Consider the following 19,721-nt stretch of genomic DNA (forward strand, 5'->3'; position numbering starts at 1 on the left):
TCAATGTTCTGTACAGGCGCAACATGACATCCCAACTACTACACTCAGTGTCCTGACCAAAGAAAGCAAGTGTGCCAAATGGCTTCTTCACCACTGTGTCTACCTGCGACTTCACCTTAAAGGAATTATGCATCTACACCCCTAGGTCGCTTTGTTAAGCTACACTCCCCAGGGCCCGATCATTAAATCTATATCCAGGCCTGGTTTGCCTTACCAAAATGCAAATTAAAATAATCAGAGGGTTAGATAGGGTGGATAGGGAGAGCCTTTTTCCTAGGATGGTGACGGTGAGCACGAGGGGGCATAGCTTTAAATTGAGGGGTGAAAGATATAGGACAGATGTCAGAGGCAGTTTCTTTACTCAGAGAGTAGTAAGGGAATGGAACGCTTTGCCTGCAACGGTTGTAGATTAGCCAACTTTAGGTACATTTAAGTCATCATTGAACAAGCATATGGACGTACATGGAAAAGTGTAGGTTAGATGGACTTGAGATCGGTATGACAGGTCGGCACAACATCGAGGGCCGAAGGGCCTGTACTGTGCTGTTATGTTCTATGTTCTATATGTCAGAATTGTCTAAATTAAACTCTATCTACCTATACTCAGCCTATTGGCCTATCTGATCAAGGTCCCATTGTACTCTGAGATTATTTTCTTCATTGTCCACTGCACCACCTATTTTGGTGTCATCTGCAAATTTACTAACCATACCTTCTATATTCACATCCAGATCATTTGTATAAATGACAAAAATAGCCAGCAATCCCCATAATCTGTGAATGAATAAACGGCGCTATAGAGTCATACAGCACGGAAACAGACAGTTTGGTCCACCCAATCCATGCTGAACATAATCCTAACCTATACTAGTCATGCCTTCTCTTGGCCTATATTCCTTCAAACCTTTTCTATTCATGTATCCATCCAAATATTTTTAAATGTTGTAATTATATTTGCATCCAACACTTCCTCAGGAAGTTCATTCCACATATGAACGACCCTCTGTGTAAAAAAAAATGCCTCATATCTTTTTATAAATCTCTCTCCTCTCACCTTAAAAATGTGCCCCGAGTCTTGAAATTCCCCATCTTAGGGAAAAGACAACTACAATCAACTCTATCTCTCCCTCTCGTTATTTTATAAACTTCTATCAGGTCACCTCTTAACCTCCTACACTCCAGTGAAAAAAGCTCCAGCCTATACAGCCTTTCCTTCTAATTCAAGCCTCCCATACCTGACAACATCCTGGTAAATCTCTTCTGAACCCTCTCCATCTTGATTGTATCCTTGCTATGACTGGGTGATCAGAACTGGACACAGTATTCCAGAAGAGGCCTCACTACTGTCCTGTACAACCTCCACATAACGTCCCAACTCCTATACTCAAAGCACTCAGCAATGATGGCAAGTGTCCCAAATGCCTTTTTAACTATGTAATGCAAACTTTAAAGAATAATGTACCTGCACCCCGAGGTTTCTCTGTTCTACAACACCACCCAAGGCCCTACCATTAATTATATAAGCCCTACTCTTGCTTGTTGTACCAAAGTACAATACCTCTCATTTATTCAGACTGAACTCCATCTGCTATTTTTCTGCACACTGATCCATTTGATCAAGATCCCTTTGTAATCTTTGAAAATTTTTTTTACTGTCTACAATACCACCAATTTTGGTGTCATCCTCAAACTTACTAACCATGCCATCCATATGCTCATCCAAATCATTTATTAAAATGACAAATGAAAGAGGATCCAGAACCAATCCCTGTGGAACACCGTCAGTCACTGGCCTCCAGTCTGAAAAACAACCCTCCACTATTAGTGTCTGTCTCCTGCTGTTAAGCCAATTATGTATCCAGTTGGCAAACTCATCCTGATTCCAATGTGATCTACCTTTACTGATTCGTCTACCAAGTGGAACCTTGTCAAAGGCTTCACTAAAATCCAAATAAACAATATCTACTGCTCTGCCATCATCAATCTTTTCGGTGACTTCCTCTAAAAACGCAATCAATTTTGTGAGACATGATTTTCCTTAGAAAAACCATGTCGACTATCCCTAATCAATTTTTGCCCCTCTAAATGTCCATAAATGCTATCTTTTATAATCACCTCGGACAATTTGCCCACAACCAAAGTCAGACTGTCAGGTCTACGGTTTTTTGGTTTCTCCTTACAACTTTTCTTAAACAAAAGTACAACATTAGCCACCGTGCAGTCATCAGGCACCTCAGCTGTAGTTACAGATGATGCAAATATTTCTGCAAGGCGCCCTGCAATTTCCATCCTTACTTCCCACGGCATTCTGGGATACATCAGATCAGGTTTGGGAGATTTAGCCACCTTCATATTTTCTAAGACTTCCTGAACTGCTTTTAAAACATCAAATTTATTTGGCTGCCTTCTGTCGATTCTATTTCTTTCTCCACAGTAAAACCTGATGCAAGATAGTCAGTCATTTTTCTCCCATCCCCTTGAGTTCAACACAAAGACGATCTCCTTGGTCTTTAAGAGACCCAACCCTTTCTCTAGTTAACCTCTTGCTCTTACTGTATTTGTAGAATCTGTTTGGATTATCCTTATCCTTATCTGCCAATGCTATCTAATAATCCCCTCTTTGCCTTTCTGATTTCTGTCTTAAGAATGCCCCTACACTCTTTATATTGATTAAGATTCAATTGAACCAAGTTGTCTACATCTTAAATAAAATCTGTTATCCATTGTTCCTTAATCTTACCAGCCTTACCCTTCACTCTAACCGGAGCAAAATACCTCTGAACTCTCGTCATTGTACTCTTGAAAGCCTCCCACTTGTCAGACATTATCTTAGCTGTGAACAGTCTACCCCAATCAAGCTCTTGTATTATACCATGAAAATTTGCCTTACTCCAATTGAAAACTTTACATTTTATGGAAGGTTTATCCTTTAGAATAACCGTTTTGAAACTAATAGAATTATGATGTTAGACTCCGTGATCCCCCACTTTTACTTCAGTCACCTGCCCTGCCTTATTGCCCAAAAGAAGGCCTCGTTTTGCTCCTTTTCTAGTAGGTGCATCCACACATTAATACAGAAAATTTTCTTCGCACATTTGACAAATTCTTCACCGCCCAAACCTTTAACACTACGGTAGCCCCAGTCAGTGTTTGGAAAATTAAAATACCCCATTATTACAAACTTACTTTGCCTACATATATCTGAGATCTCCCTACAAATTTGTTTCTCAATTTCTGTCTTACTATTGGGGGGCCTATAGTACAATCCCATGAAAGTAATCTTTCCTTTCTTGTTTCTAATTTCTACCCATATATTTTCACTGGACGATTTTTAAGAAATATCTTCCTTAGTTACAGCAGTAACGTATGTATTAGTCAAAATGCCACATCCCCTCCTTTCTTGCTTCCTTTTCTATCCTCTCTCGAGCATCTAAAATCGGGAACATTGACCTGCCAGTCTTGTTGATATCTCAGCCAAGTTTCTGTAATAGCTGTGGCATCCCAATCCCATGTGCTTAATCATATCCTCTAAGACCCCTTGCATTGAAATAAATGCAATTTAGTTCATCAGAGTTACTACATACTCTGACTCCCTCATCTTTCTTTTCTAATTGACATGCTCTCCTCACATTCAGAACCTACTCCATCAATCCTCCCATTTACACTGCTACTTAGAATTCCTCTACTCACCTTCTCTGTCAGTATAAAGTCTACCTTAATAGAATAAGCAAATCTCCCTGCTAAGATATTGGTCCCTTTCCAGTTTGGGTTAAACCAATCCTTTTTGAACAGGTCTTTTCTGTCCCAAAAGACATTTCAATTGTCCAAAAACTTGAATCCCTGAACAATGCACCAGCTCTTCAGCCATTGATTTATCTCATTTCACCTTTTGTTCCATCCCTCATTTTGAGTTTGGCATCGGGAGTAACCCAGAAATTACTACTTCAATGTTTTTATTTTTTAATCTTCTACCTTACCTCTTAAATTCACTCTGTACTACTTTAATCTATTCCCTAAAAATGTCATTCCTACCAAAGTGTACCAGAATTTCTGGCTTCTCAATCTCCCCTTTAACAATATACTTGAAATGTTTAGAAACGGCTTAATCCTAGCACCAGGAAAGCAACAAACCATCCCAAATTTACGCTCACTGCCACAGAATTGCCGCTCTATGTCCCTCACAGGAGAGTCCCCGAAAATAATAATTCTAATAAATCTTGTCAACTGCTGCCTAACATAAGAATCGTTCCAAGTGTCCAATAACTGACTGGCCCTTCCATTTTCCTTGGAGAGACTATCCCCTTCAACTGTTCCAGAAACTGAATATCTATTTGATCGAGGAATAGCCACTGGAGATTTTCAAACTACCTTCTTACCTGTCCTGACATGCACCCATCTATCTGACGGATCCTGCTAGGTAATAACTTTACTAAATCTAGTAGCCATCTTACTTCTTAAGGATGGCCTTAATAGCATTAAACCTTAAAAAAAAAGTTTCAATAATAACTTACATATAAAATGAACTATCTTTCATTACCTACCGAAAATGTTTAAATTGAAAAATTAAAAATAGATGTATCAAACATATAAACATTAAATAAATAAAATCAACACTTAGCTGATTAGCTGAATAAAACTGATTCCTCTTCAATAAATTGCTTGAAGAAAAAGTCTTCTCCGGAGTAGATCACGTGTAGGACTCTCTGGAACAAAAACACAACTCCTTTAACTTAAAAAAAGCTTTTCAAAAACAAACTTTTGCAATGTGAAAAGAAAGCCCTCTATACCACAGGCTTTTGTTTTGTTTTTTGAAATAAGAATAAAACATTCTCAGCCGTTCAACTGTAGATCCTTAAAAAAAAAAGTGTGGGAAAAAAAGCGCAATTCTTTTGTTTGGTTTTTTTGTTTTTTAATGTTAATAAAACAAAATTGGAGAAAAATCTTATACTAATAAACTATAATGACTATAATAACTGTAAAACTGTTTTTAAAAAAAAATCTTTAACTAAGCCTACAATCACAGGAGCAGCTGCAAGATCCACACTGTTCCTCGTTACCAAATCGATTCTGAAAAGATTCAATATAAATAATAGACATTCCTCAGTCCAGTACTGTAATCCTCACTAATTTCACCATGACTTACCCTTTACAAGTCCATGGATACTCCTTGATTAAGTGAAAAAAAAATGAGGTCAGAGAGTCTTTCTGGAATAGTGACTAAATCCAGCATTTTGTCAAAAGCAGTTGATTTCAGACCCCCGCGGTGTTATTGGAAATATATTTATACTGTTAGGTTTTTGACAGGGTAAAGTCATAGAGATATACAGCACAGAAACAGACCCTTTGGTCCAACCCGCCCATGCTGACCAGACATCTGAAATGAATCTACTCCCATTTGCCAGAATTTTGCTCCTATCCCTGTAACCCTTCCTATTCATATACCCATCCAGGTGCCCTTTAAATGTTGTAATTGTACCCACCTCCACCACTTTCTCTAGCAGCTCATTCCATACATGCACCACCCTCTGCTTGAAAGTGTTGTCCCTTAGGTCCTTTTTATGTCTCTCCCCTCTCACCTTAAACCTTTGCCCTCTAGTTTTGGATTCGGCAACCCTGGGGAAAAGACCTTGCCTATTCATCCTATCCCTGTTCCTTGTGATTTTATAAACCTCTGTAAGGTCATCCCCAGGCCTCAGGCCTCAGGCACTGCAGGGAAAATAGCCCTGGCCTATTCAGTCTCACCCTATAACTCAAACCCTCCAACCCTGGCAACATCCTCAAATCTTTTCTGAACCCTTTCTTTCACACAAACACGCTTCCTGTAGCAGGATGATGAGAATTGCATACAGTATTCCAAAAGTGGCCTAATGAGTGTTCTTGTACAGCCACAATGTGACCTCTCAACTGTTATCCTCAATGCACTGACCAATAAAGGCAAGCATACCAAACACCACCTTTGCTGTCCTTTCTACCTGTGACTCCACTTCATGGAATTATGAACCTGCATTCCAAGATCTTTTTGTTCAGCAACATGCTCCAGGACCTTATCATTAGGTGCACAAGTCCTGCCCTAATTTGCCTTTCCAAAATACAGCACTTCACATTTATCTAAATCAAACTCCATCTGCCACTCATTGGCCCATTGCCCCTTCTGATCAAGATCCCAGTGTACTCTGACACTGTATCCTTCTATGGAAGATGTGGGGATATAAATACCGACATTTTGAAAAATGCCCATATTACAGAGGAGAAGGTGCTGAATGTCTCAAAATGCGTAAAGGTGGATAAATCTATGAGATCTGATTAGGTGAACCTTACAAGTCTGTGGGAAGCGAGGGAAGAGATTGCTGGGCCCCATGCTGAGATGTTTGTATCATTGATAGCCACAGGTGAAGTGCCCAAAGACTGGAATTTGGCTAATGTTGTGCCACTATTTAAGAAAAGTGATAAGGATAAGCCAGGGAACTATAGACCAGTGAACGTGAGATCAGTGACGGGCAGTTTATTGGGGGGAATCCTGAGGGACAGGATTTCCATGTACTTGGAAAGGGTGAACATTTAAGGTCATTGTGTTTGACTTCAATGATTTGAGCAATTTTTCTAAAACATTCTGTTCAGAATAAACCAGCCTTGAATTTAGAAGCAAATTTCATTTTGTTCATAGGTGTTCAGTGCAGTTCAGGGAGCAGTTACCTTAGCAGAAATGTTTGTGAAACTTGCAGACCCCCAGGTTTGGTTAGAAAATTGCAGGTTATTAGAATTAGAACGTCTAGACTCACAGTTTTGTGAAAATGATATGTTAGCTTACTTGTAAAGGACAGAATGAATTCCCTGCACATTCCTGCTGAAGACTTGGAAGGAGCCAATTAGGAAGAACCCCAAAGAGTTAAAGTCAGGGTATAATTTTTTTTATGGTTGAGTCTTTCTAATGGATCGTTTCAGAAAACAGGCTGAAACTTTGTTTTGCTCCATGTTTTGAGATTTACCTGTTTTTTTATGTTTAGATAGCCTTTTTTAAAATTAGTTATTCTTGTGTATTAATTTTCTGTTTCATCATTAAAGAAAATCTGCAGTCTCACATGAGTATGTTTCAGTGACTAACTACCATGTTAACTAACTAAACAGAAAAAAAATCAAGATTTGTTGAGCCAGATTCCATTCTGTTGTCTGACCTGTGCAGTAGACTGTCAACAGCTGGGATCATGATAATCTCCTGACGTGGCAGTATGTCAATACTTGTTTCATAATATTCCAGCAAAGCACCTTAGGAGGTTTGATTTTGTTGAAATATCTTTACAAATTCTAGTTGTTTAAACAGTGATTGCTTCACCAGATGAGTGACTGTTTTACACAATTTCTTTAGTATATGCAATATGTAAAGTTCTGCTTCTGAATGTTACAGATTCTAGTGTTAGACGAAGCTACAGCTGCCATGGATACAGAGACTGATTCTCTGGTGCAAGAGACAATCCGGGAATCATTTTCTGAATGTACAATGTTGACCATTGCACATCGTTTGAATACAGTACTCGGTTGCGATCGCATCATGGTGCTAAGCCAGGGCCAGGTAACTAATGTTTCCACGCTTTGATCGGGAAAGAATCCATTCATGAGGGAAATGGGGCTGAGGGGGTTTAATGTTGCACACTGAACAGGGTGTTTGAAGGAAAAATTAGTTCTACCTGAGTTAATTAGTATTAAACAAGTGCTCAATTATTTCATTGCCACGGAAACTATTAACAATTGATGAGAGATTTTTTTTTAAACCTCAGAGTTTAAATGTTCCAAAATTATGAATGAAGGAAACACCTCCACAGTTAGTGAGCACCTTCTAGTGCATTTTTGTACAGTATGCTCAGCACTCAAGATAAATCAGTCACAGACATGCTGAATTGATGCTGTTCAATGTAGAGACACACAAATTGTACAGCAGTGTGTATAAGTAAATGTGTCATCTGTGACGCTACTTTTTATTGGTCCATCCATAATTGATGAAGCAAGAGCCAAGCACATTGCTGTTAGGCAGGGGTTAGTCATGGAACACAGCCTGTATGTTATTAGAACATAGTTTAGTTGTCTAGCATCTACTAACGTGGAAGCAAAGAGCCACTTGCTCAGTGAGGCACAAAAAACAGTGCACTGTCAGTTCCTTCTTTGACCCTGTTATTTCTCAGTTTCCTTTAAATGCCAGTCCTGTATCTGTGCGACTGCACTGTGAGGCAGTTGGGAAGTTGAGGCAGCCTTTTGTCTCGTTTTTTAAATAATATTTTTGGAGTATCTAATGGTACAGGGAATGCTAATTAAAGAACTTTGTTTTATTTAGCTTGGAGCTGGTGGTCTTCTCAAAATCTGAGCATTATAGATAAGCTGCAGAGCTGGGCTGAGAGGTGGCAAATGGAGTTTAATGCAGACAAGTGTGAGGTGATGCACTTTGGTAGGAGTAACTGGAAGGCAAAGTACTGGGCTAATGGTAAGATTCTTAGCAGTGTAGATGAGCAGAGAGATCTCAGTGTCCATGTACACAGATCCTTGAAAGTTGCCACCCAGGTTGACAGGGCTGTTAAGAGGGCATACAGTGTTTTAGCTTTTATTAATAGAGGGATTGAATTCCGGAACCAAGAGGTTATGTTGAAGCTGTACAAAACTCTGGTGCAGTCGCCCTTGGAGTATTGCGTACAGTTCTGATCACCGCATTATAAGAAGGATGTGGAAGCTTTGGAAAGGGTGCAGAAGGGATTTACTAGGATGTTGCCTGGTATGGAGGGAAGGTCTTACAAGGAAAGGCTGAGGGACTTGAGGCTGTTTTCATTACAGAGAAGAAGGTTGAGAGGTGACTTAATTGAAACATATATAATAATCAGAGGGTTAGATAGGGTGGATAGGAAGAGCCTTTTTCCTAGGATGGTGACTGCGAGCACGAGGGGGCATAGCTTTAAATTGAGGGGTGAAAGATATAGGACAGATGTCAGAGGTAGTTTCTTTACTCAGACAGTAGTAAGGAAATGGAACGCTTTGCCTGCAACGGTAGTAGATTCGCCAACTTTAGGTACATTTAAGTCGTCATTGGATAAACATATGGACGTACATGGAATAGTGTAGGTTAGATGGGCTTGAGATCGGTATGACAGATCAGCACAACATCGAGGGCCGAAGGGCCTGTACTGTGCTGTAATGTTCTGTGTATATTATGAGAGTGTTAAACAGCAGCTGCTTGATTTTTAATGTCAGTTTAAATGTCCAACTTTGGCAAGCTGGGGTGGTGCAATAAGATTCAGAATATCCTACTTTCATCTTATAAATCTGTTGAAGTGAGCTATTCAAATGAACAGGACAATATTGGCATAAAATTAGACATCACAGGAGGTTAGCCATGTGTCAAAGTTCTATCAAATGTCTGGATGGTTTTAGAAATGGCGCGCAACAGTGCATAAGGCAATAAATAAAAGCCAATATGTCGAGGTTTGTTAACTGAGCCGTCAGATGTGGGGGTGATTCTGGTTAAATGGAGTTAGTTTACCTTTGAAGAAATTGCTTTTTGTTTTAAACAAACTGGAATGCACTGTCAGAACCACAATACCTTTTATTCGCAAACTGTCACCACCTTTTAAGAGGGCATATAGCAGGCTTGCTTTATGGAACAATTGAATTGCAGTACCCTTCTGAAGCAGTTGAAACTATTTCCTGTGTAACTAGGTCAGCTAAGCTTTTGTGTGAGGAGCATGTAAAACTAGCCAGCTAACTTGGTTTGACCTTGGACTGAGTGTTGGCAGTTTTCAGGTGAGAGAATTGAAAACTTCTTGAACAAATTTATTTTTATTTGTAGTTAGAACTTAAAATATGCATTTTAATTAAATGAAAGTTGCTATCCTTAAGCAAGGTTTTGAAAAGTCTCCAGTGGAAAAGTTAGGATTAATTAATCAAAGAAGCAGTTTTAAGTGGGTTCCTCCGTAATTGCGTCAGCAAGGCCTTGTTTCAGGAATATCTAAAATGAGCCAACTCAGTGTGACATAGCACTTGAGTATCACTTACAATTGGGTGATTAAGGGAATTAGAGGAAGGAGGTGTCTATTTATTTTTGTTTTTGCTTTTCCTAATTGTTTCAGCATCTAGGAAATTTTGCTTCCTCTGCTATAGGAGAGGTAGCTACTTACTTAGTGAGTATTTGGTAAATGATTTTAATTTATTCAAAGAAAACATTTAAAAAATAGGAGCTGTAGTAGGTCATTCAATCCTTCAAGCCTGTTCTGCCATTTAATGCAATCACGGTTGATTAGCCATCTCAGTGTGCTGTTCACAATTTCTCTCCACACCCTTGGATACATTTGCCTGTTAGGAAGAAATACTGTATTTCAGTGGTTGATTATTGTATAGGAACTGGTGCCCAAATTAATAAAATGTATTTTTGAATTCAATATATAATTAAATAATTACTTAGAATACATTTAAGGTAATAGGACGGGTGATATGTCACACTTTCAGGATGTTGAACAACACTTGGACGAAGCACTGAGGGTGGCAAGGGCACAATATGTACATTGGGTGGGGATTTCAATGATCACGATCACCAAGAGTGGCTTGGCAACGGTGCTGCTGATCAAGCTGGTCATGTCCTAAAGGACAAAGCTGTTAGACTGTGTCAGCAGCAGATCATGAAGGAACCAATAAGAGGGAAAGAATACTGCAGGCCAAGCAGCATCTTAGGAGCACAAAAGCTGATGTTTCAAGAAGGGGTCTAGGCCTGAAACGTCAGCTTTTGTGCTCCTAAGACGCTGCTTGGCCTGCTGTGTTCATCCAACTTTACACCTTGTTATCTTGGATTCTCCAGCATCTGCAGTTCCCATTATCTCGGAGGGAAAGAATATACTTGATCTCATCCTTACACTGTGCTGGCTGCCAATGCATCTGTCCACGATGAAAATACTGGTAGGAGTGACCACAGCACAGTGCTTGCAGAGATGAAGTCCCACCTAAACATTGAGAATACCTTCCATTGTGTTGTGTGGCACTATTGCCATGCCAAATGGAACAAAGTTTGACCAGATCTAGCAACTCAAGACAGGACATCCCTGAAGCTTTGTGGACCAACAACAGCAACAGAGTTGTACTCCAGCATAATCTGCGACTTCATGGCCTGGCATATCCCCTCTCAACCATTACCATCAAGCCAGGGCACCATCCCTGGTTTAATGGAAAATACAGGAGTGCATAACAGGAGCAGCACCAGGCATACCAAAACAAGGTGTCGACCTGGTGACGCTATTAAACAGGACTACTTGCATGCCAAACAGCAAGTGATAGAACTAAGCGATTCCACAACCAATGGATCAGATTTAAGCTCTGAAATCCTGTCACATCTGGTTATGAATGGTGGTAGATAATTAACAACTCAGTGGAGGAGGCTCCACAAATATTTCCATCCTCAAAATGTAAGAGACCAACACACAATGCAAAATTTAAAACAGAAGTAATAGGAGTTTGTCAGAAATGCACTGCCATATGACTGGCTTTCTGACAGGAATCATGAGAAATTTTCATCTGTGTTTTGCCTGGATAAGTCAGATACACAAATGCAGCCTAGATGATGAGCTCATGGAATGTTTTTGAGATTGGCTCCAGAGTATGCTGTTCTAAGAAACAATCAGGCTTTACTGGAATTTATATTGTGCAGCAAGATAAGGGTAATTCATAATCGCATAGTGAAGGTGCCCTTTGGTACCAGCGGCCATAATATGATTGAATTTTACATTCAGTTTGAAGAGAAAAGAGTGAGTCTGAGAATATTCCTAAAAATGTAAATAGGAAATTTGAGGGCATGAAAATAGATCTGAAGTAAATTTAGATGATGGCCTAGTGGTATTGTCACATGACTGTTAGCCCAGAGACTCAGATAATATTGTTGGGGACCCAGGTTCAAATCCTGCACGGCATATTGTAGAATTTGAATTCAGTAAATATCTGGAATTAAGAGTTTGTTGACTGTGGAATCCATTGTCGATTGTCAGGAAAAACCCATCTGGTTCACTAATGTCCTTTAAGAAAGAAAACTGCCATCCTTACCTGGTCTGGCCTACATGTGACACCAGACTCGCAGCAATGTGGTTGACTGTTAACTGCTTCTGGGCAATCAGTACTGAGCAATGAATGCTGCGTGGCCAGCAATGCTGTCATCCAGTGAATGAATGAAAAGAAAATAAATTGGCAAATTAGATTGAATGATAGATCAATGGAGATGCAGTGGCAGGCATTTACAGACTTATTTTAGAATATATGGAATAGATACATTCCAAACAGAGAGAATTATTCTCAGTCAAGAACTCCTCATTCCAAGTTAACAAATTTAAAAAGCATACAATTGTGAAAATATAGATGATGCTGCAGTAGTTTGGTTGGACTGTTAAGAACAACAAAGAATGAATAAGAGGTTAATCTGAAAGAAGGTTTTAAAGTATAAAAGAAAGCTGTCTAGAAATATAAGATCAGAGATGGTAAGAAATTCTATAAACATTTAATGAAGAAGAGAATTAACAAAGTGAATGTTAGTGCTACAGAAGGCAAGTCAAGAAAATTAATAATGGAAAATAAAGAAATGGCACATTAATTGAACAGATATTTTTCATCAGATTTCATTAAAGTGAATGTAAATAACATCCCAGATGCTGCTGTAAATTTGGAAATAGAAAGGAAAGGAGAAAAATCTCATCAGTGAAGTGGAACTGAGTAAATTAATAGAACCGTGAGCGGACAAATCCCAGGTCCAGATGGACTTCATCCTACCATCATGAAAGTAATAGCCAGTTGAATGGTCGAGGCATTGGTTTCAATTTTCCTAAACTTTCCGGGAAATTTCAATTGAATTTAACGAAGGGCGTGGAACGTCCTGCCTGCCAATGTAGTTAACTCAGCCACATTAGGGGCATTTAAACAGTCCTTGGATAAGCATATGGATAACGATAGGATAGTGTAGGGGGAGGGGCTTAGATTAGTTCACAGGTCAGCGCAACATCGAGGGCTGAAGGGCCTGTCCTGGGCTATATTGTTCTATGTTCTATGATAGCAAATATAACTCATTTATTCAAAGTGGGACAGAGACAGAAAGCATGAATATACAAGACAATTATCTTAACATTTACCGTAGGAACAATGTTGGATACTACTAAACAAGTTACAGCAAAGCATTTGGATAAGTTCAAGGTAATCAGCCAGAGTCAACATGGTTTTATGAAAGGGAAATCATGTTTGAACAATCTATTGGAGTTCTTTTAGGAAGTAACTTGTCCTGTGAATCTGTAGAATTCTTTACTGCAATTATTTTGTCAATCATTTAAGGGAATCAAGTTTTATGGGGTAAGGAGGGAAGGTGAAGTTAACCACTTGATGGGCTGAATGGCCTACATGTGGGAGAACTTGGATATATTGTACTTCAATTTTGAGAATGCAGTTGATTCATTTCAAAGGTTATTGCGAGAAATGAAGGTTCTTGGTATAGGAAATAGCCGTTTGACTTGGATATAAGATTGGCTGGTTAACAGGAAGCAGACAGTAGGTACAAGTGAGTCTCTTTCAGCTTGGCAGGACATAACAAATGATGTGTCACAGGAATTAGTGCTGGGGCTTCAACTATTTATAATGTTATAAATGACTTGAATGAAGGGATATAAGAGCTGGTTACCAACATTGCTGATTAAGATAGGTAGAAGGCTTAAGTTGTGAAGAGAATATCAGGAGAGCACAGAAAGTTATAGATTGGTTAAAGTGATAGTGATATGCCAAATTGACTACAATGTGGGTAAATGTGAAATTATTCTTTCTGGTAGGAATTCAAAGGAGCATATTATTTCAATTGTGAGAGATTGCAAAGTGCTGGGTATTCTCGTGCATTAATCACAAAAGGCCAATATGCAGGTACAGCAAAACAATTAGGAAAACAAATGGAATGTTATAAAAGAGAGTGCTGGAGAACTCAGCATGTCTCACAGCATCTGTGGAGAGATAAAATTAATTTTTCCAGTCCATTGACTCTTCTCCAAAACTGAGGGATCGGAAAAATTATCATTTTCACGCTGTGAACAAAAGGGAAGCAGGAGCATGTGGAACTGATGGTAATGATGCCAAGAGCAAAATACAAGGGAAATGCTAATAGTAGTAAAAGCAAGATTGGATATAAACTATTTGTTGATGATAATAGTAAACGAGGGCTCCGGGAGGAAGGAGAAGGGGTGAGGACAAAGTGCAGAAATGGGTCAACACAGCTGAGGGTCTTTTTCAACCAGAATGGAGGAATCCGCAGTTGATTTTTTAAAAAAATGAACATTTTGGAGGTGCCTGTGTGAAAGTTGACAGCATCGAACAATGAGTTGGAGAAATTAATTGAATGGAATGAAGTTCTGACACAAAGTGGAGTGTGGGAAATGTAGGCAAGGTAACTACTGGAGTCTCTTAAGTTTGTAATGGATACTGATGGATGGCCAAATGAAAACAGAAATCAAGGAACGGAAGACAAAAGTCAGAGATGGACAAGATGAAGTTGAGAGAAGGATGGAAAATGGAATCAATATTGAATAATTTTTCTAATTCAGAACAAAGACAAAAAGCAGCACTAATGATGTCATGTATATACCGGAGAAAGAATTGTGGAAGGGAGCCTGAGTAGGACTGGAACAAGGCGTGTTCCACATACTCAAAAAGTGACTGGGATAACTGGGACCCAAGTGGACACTCATAGTCAACAGTTGACTTGGAATTAGGACATGTTAAAGGAGAAATTGTTTATAGTGTGAAGCTGCTCCGCGCAGTGGCCAATAATGGTGAATGCAAACTGTTCAGGCCACCTTTCAATGTGAAAAGCCTTCAGACCACCCTGATGTTGGGGGTTTGTTGTGTTGAGGAATTTCATATCCATGGTGAAGAGGAGATGACTGTGACCAGAAAACTGGAAATTATGCAACTGACATATAGCGTCAAAAGAATTGTGTATCTAAGTGGGAAGAGACTGAAAGGGGATGGGATAATAAAGTGTTGAGATTGAAAGAAATAAGTTCAGTGGAGCAGGAACAAATTTTAATGATGGATGTGTTGTTCGTGGATTTTGGGTAGAACGTGGAAGCGGACTGTGCAGGAATGAGGTGGGAAGTTGTGGAGGAGAGATCTTCATTTGGGGTGATGTCAATGACAGACTGAGTGGCTTGATTTCAATTCCTATCAAGCGGGCTGCATTGTCCTGGATGGGGTCAAGTTTCTCAACTGTTGTTGGGGCTGCCCACGTCCAGGCAAGTGGGGAATATTCTATCACACTCCTGACTTGTGTCTTGTAGATGCTGGACAGGTTTGCGAGGTCAGGAGGAGAGATACTCCCCTCAGACATTCTAGCCTCTGACCCGCTGTTGTTCCACAATGTCTGTGTGGTGAGTCCAGCTGAGTTTCTGGTCCCCAAGACATTGATAATGGGGGACTCAATGATGGTAACATAGTTGAATGTCAAGGTGCAGTCATTAGATTGTCTCTTATTGATGATGGTAATAACCTGGTATTGTGTGCCAGAAATGTTACATGCCACTTCTCAACCCAAGTTTGGATATTGTCCAAGTCATGTTGCATGAAGACATGGACTGTTTCACGTTTGAGCGTTCACGGATGGTGCTGAACACTGTGCAATCATGGGCAAACATTCCCACTCATGATGAAGGGAAGATCATTGATAAAGCAGCTGAAGATGGAGGCGCTCCTGCGGAGATGTCCCAGAGCTGAGATGACTGACCTCCAAAAACCATGACCATCTTCCTATGTGTCGGGCATGAGTCTAACAACAGGAGAGTTTGCCCCCGATACCTTTAATTCCAGTTTTGCAAGGGCTCCTTTTGATGCCACACATGATCAAATGCAGCCTTGATGTCACTATCCCCTCACCTCTGGAATTCAGTTCTCTTGTCCATGTTTGATCCAAGGCTATAATGTGGTCAGGAGCTGAGTGACCCTAGTGGAACTCAAACTGGACATCATTGAACAGGTTATTGTTGAGCAGGTGTTGCATGATTGTGCTATTGATGATACCTTCCATCACTTTACTGATGTTTAATACTAGACTGATGGGGCAGTTATGGGCCAGGTTGGACTTGTCCTGCTTTTTATGTACATTACATACCTGGGCAATTTTCCACATTGTCAAGTAGATGTCAGTGTTGTAACTGTACTGGAACAGCTTGGCTAGGGGACTGGTAAGTTCAAGAGCACAGTTCTAGTCTTTGCAGTATCTAGTGTCTTCAACCTATTCTTGATATCCCATGGAGCGAATCGAGTTGGCTGAAGACTGGTATCTGTAATGCTGGGGATCACTGGATGAGGCCGAGATGGTTCATCCATTTGGCACTTCTGGTTGAAGATTGCTGCAAAAGTTACAGCCTTATCTTTTGCATTGATGCATTGGGCTCTTCCATCAATGAGGATGTGGTTATTTATGGATCTTCCTCCTCCAGTGAGTTGTTAAATTGCCTACCACCATTCACAACCGGATTTGGCAGGACTGTAGAGCTTAGATCTGATCTGGTTGTGGGATCGCTTAGCTCTGTCTATCACTTGCTTTGCTGTTTGGTATGCAAGTAGTCCTGTTTGGTGGCTTCACCAAGTTGACACCTCCTCTTCAGGTCTGCTTGGTACTGCGCCCGCTGTGCCCTCCCGTATTCTTCACTGAACTAGTGTTAATGCCCTGACCTGATGGTAATGGTTGCATGGGGGATACACTGAACCATGAGGTTACCGATTGTGCTGGAGTGCAGTTCTGCTGCTGTTGCTGGCCCACAGCTCCTCATGGATGCCCAGTCTTGAGTTGCCAGATCTGTTGTGGTAAACCCTGGATTTGGTTACATGTCAATTATGCAGGAGCTTTCATGGGCTCAGTGTTCTTTGTCATTGTGGACTCTCACTCAAAGTGGCTGGATTTGCATAGAGTTCAAACATGGGAATGACAATAGAAGAACTGCACGCATCTTCTGTAATGCATGGACTCTTGAAAGTGTTGGTCACAGATAATGGGCCATTGTTTACCAGCAGGAAATTTCCTAAAGTCAAATTTGATCGACACATAAGGACAGCTCCATAATATCCATCATTCAATAGTCTGGCAGAAAAAGCAGTCTACACTTTGATGACAGGCTTAACTAAAATAGCTCACAGCTCCACTAGATAGCACACTATCCTGAATCCTGTGTGACTATAGAACCACCTCTCCTGCAACTACAGGGATAGTTATAAAGTTGTTGGGGTGGGTGGAGGTGATGAAACGGCATCAAAAACACCAGTCTCAGAAACAAGACTCCAATAAGCGAAAGAGACAGTTTACTTCAGGTGATACAGTTTGGTGGAAGAACCATGGGATACCTTGCCTAGGTAAGAGGTATGGTCCATGTGAGGTCAGGTCCTGTGTCGGACAAAATTGGGTAGGTGCAACTGTCCTAAACCAGCATGTGACCATGTGAAAGCTAGAAACTCTGAAATGGTGCTGGAGCAAAATGTGCACGGCTCCTTGAAAGCCTTTCTGACTGTTCTGGAACCCATGGGTTCTCCCTCTTCATCAAGCATTGAAGATACCTTCCAGTCTGAGATGGATCTGGCAAATGTCACTGCCTCGATGCCTTTGCTGCCTGAGGAAGAGAATAGATGTCTTCCGAGACGCTCCAGGTGCAAGAGCGAGCTACTGTGCATTACAGGCTGCGTGTATCAGAGACAGAGTTGTAGGAACCTGACCCAATGCTAAAGCACTACTGGAGGAGCTACAAGAAAAAGCACCAGCCTGTGGCCTCAGACTCAGAGGGGGAGGGATGTGGAGTTATTTCACAGGTGAGATGAAACATATGAGATCCTGGGTTTTGACAGGGTGGATGTGCAAGGGATGTTTCCTCTTGCAGGAAAATCTAGAATTAGGGGCCATTGTTTAGAAATAAGATGTCTTTGGATCTCTTCCTGAAAAGGTGGTAGAAGTGGAAGCTTTTAATATTTTGAAAGCAGAGGTGGATAGATTCTTTTGTAAGCAAGATAGGCGAAAGGTTGTCAGGTGTAGGTGGCAATGTGGTTTGAGACTACAGTCAGATCAGCCATGATCTTATTGAATGTTGGAGCAGGCTCAGGCTGATGACCTACTCCTGTTCCTTGTTCGTCTGTAAGCTGTTCTAGCACGTGTTGGTCTTATTTGCTGATGGTTTAGAACCTTAAACTATTTTCAAATATTATTTGTTAATGTTGTATATCTTTTGCATAATGTAGCAATATAATGAACTGATTGTCACAGATAGTCAAATCTGCTTTCTAGCTCAATAATGACATTTTTGTATCCTCTTTTAGGTTATGGAATTTGATGAACCATCTGTTCTTCTCGCCAATGAAAACTCAAGATTTTGTGCAATGTTTGCTGCTGCTGAGAATAAAGCCACCGTAAAGGGTTAACAAAGTCTACAGAATTTTCTTCAGAATTAAGTTACTTGCTGCTTATGATAAGTTAGCAATATTTCTCCATCCAGGGACAACATAACCACAATAATAACTGAAAGAACTGCAGATGCTGTAAATCAGAAGCAAAACAATATATTCTCAGTATTTTACAACAGCTTACACTATTCGTGTATCTTCAGAGTAATTTTAGATACTCTAAGAATTTATGTTTCTTAATTGAAAGCTGAGCTAATTCTATTAACTACAAATGCACTCAAGGTTCAGGGAGCCTTAGATGTTGATAGTTTCAAATGCTTATAATTTAAGTCTCACACATCACAGATCTATAAATCAATACATAGAATGTTTGCAGTGTGTATATGCTGTGCTTTATTTTGTATTCTACTTTTGCACTGTTATATTGTGCTTTTCTTTTACATTCTACTCCTGTACAGTTTTACACTGTATCAGAGTTTGCTATTTAACTGTGAGACAGTTGTCAATGTCAAGTTATATTTATATAGAATAAAGATTACACCAATTCATAAATCAAATTAATAATATTCACTGTTTAATCCAGACAGCAGTAGATGTTGTCATGGTAAACAGTACCAAATAGATTTATTTTAATCATTCTGATTCTAGTATAGTACTAAGTTCTTTGGAGTTTTTTGTTACTAGGAAAAATATACCTCAGGTTCAAATTATTTTACTGTATGGTATGTACTGTTGACATTTATTGTCCATGTGCACTGTGAGTATAAGCTACTTCCTGAAGGCCACTTAAAAATGGTTGTTGTTACCATAGAAAGCTTGTTTTACCAATTCTGGCAATGTTGCACGTATTTGTCACCTTGTACAGCTTAGAGCCTTAGCATGATTTTGCAAACTAAGCAAACCTGCCTTGTTAAATCTTTAGATATAAATAAACTATTTTGTGTTAATACATTTTACTTATCCTAGGTTTTGTATCTGAGAATACTGACAATGAACTGTGTAAACTTGTGTTCAGAACTGAAAAGTACATTGCAAGACGTGAAATATTTTTGAAACCTCATCTTAAATGTTTATACCTAGGTCCAGGGTAGAATTCCTTTTGCAAGGTAGGGTTTCCCACTCCATGACCTGACATGTCTGTGGGTTAAGGTAAGAGTCAATCTGCTGACTTAAACTTTAAGTAAAGCTTGGCAGTTAACTGTTAGTCATTAACTGGTGCAAACTTCCTGGTGATGTCTCTTTCAATCAGAATCTACTTGCCAACCAATCAGCTGTCACCTCTCATAGACTATAAGTATTGTTTTCCC

The 19,721-nt window shown here is 39.8% G+C and overlaps 1 protein-coding gene across 5 annotated transcripts in view; it reads left to right on the top strand.

Annotated features, from left to right (window-relative positions):
- Nucleotides 1-19,370, top strand: part of abcc5 (ATP-binding cassette, sub-family C (CFTR/MRP), member 5) — a 121,544-nt gene extending 102,174 nt beyond the window's left edge. For all 5 annotated transcript variants that reach the window (XM_048541923.2, XM_059651123.1, XM_048541924.2 and 2 more), the window contains 2 exons: nucleotides 7,403-7,567; nucleotides 18,331-19,370. In XM_048541923.2, coding sequence (XP_048397880.1) covers nucleotides 7,403-7,567; nucleotides 18,331-18,432 — 267 coding nt within the window. In that variant the 3' untranslated portion in view covers nucleotides 18,433-19,370. The remainder of the gene's footprint in view (nucleotides 1-7,402; nucleotides 7,568-18,330) is intronic.
- Nucleotides 19,371-19,721: the final 351 nt, after the last annotated feature.

This window comes from Stegostoma tigrinum, chromosome 14, assembly GCF_030684315.1.
Source record: "Stegostoma tigrinum isolate sSteTig4 chromosome 14, sSteTig4.hap1, whole genome shotgun sequence".
In the NCBI taxonomy this organism is placed as follows: Eukaryota; Metazoa; Chordata; class Chondrichthyes; order Orectolobiformes; family Stegostomatidae; genus Stegostoma; species Stegostoma tigrinum.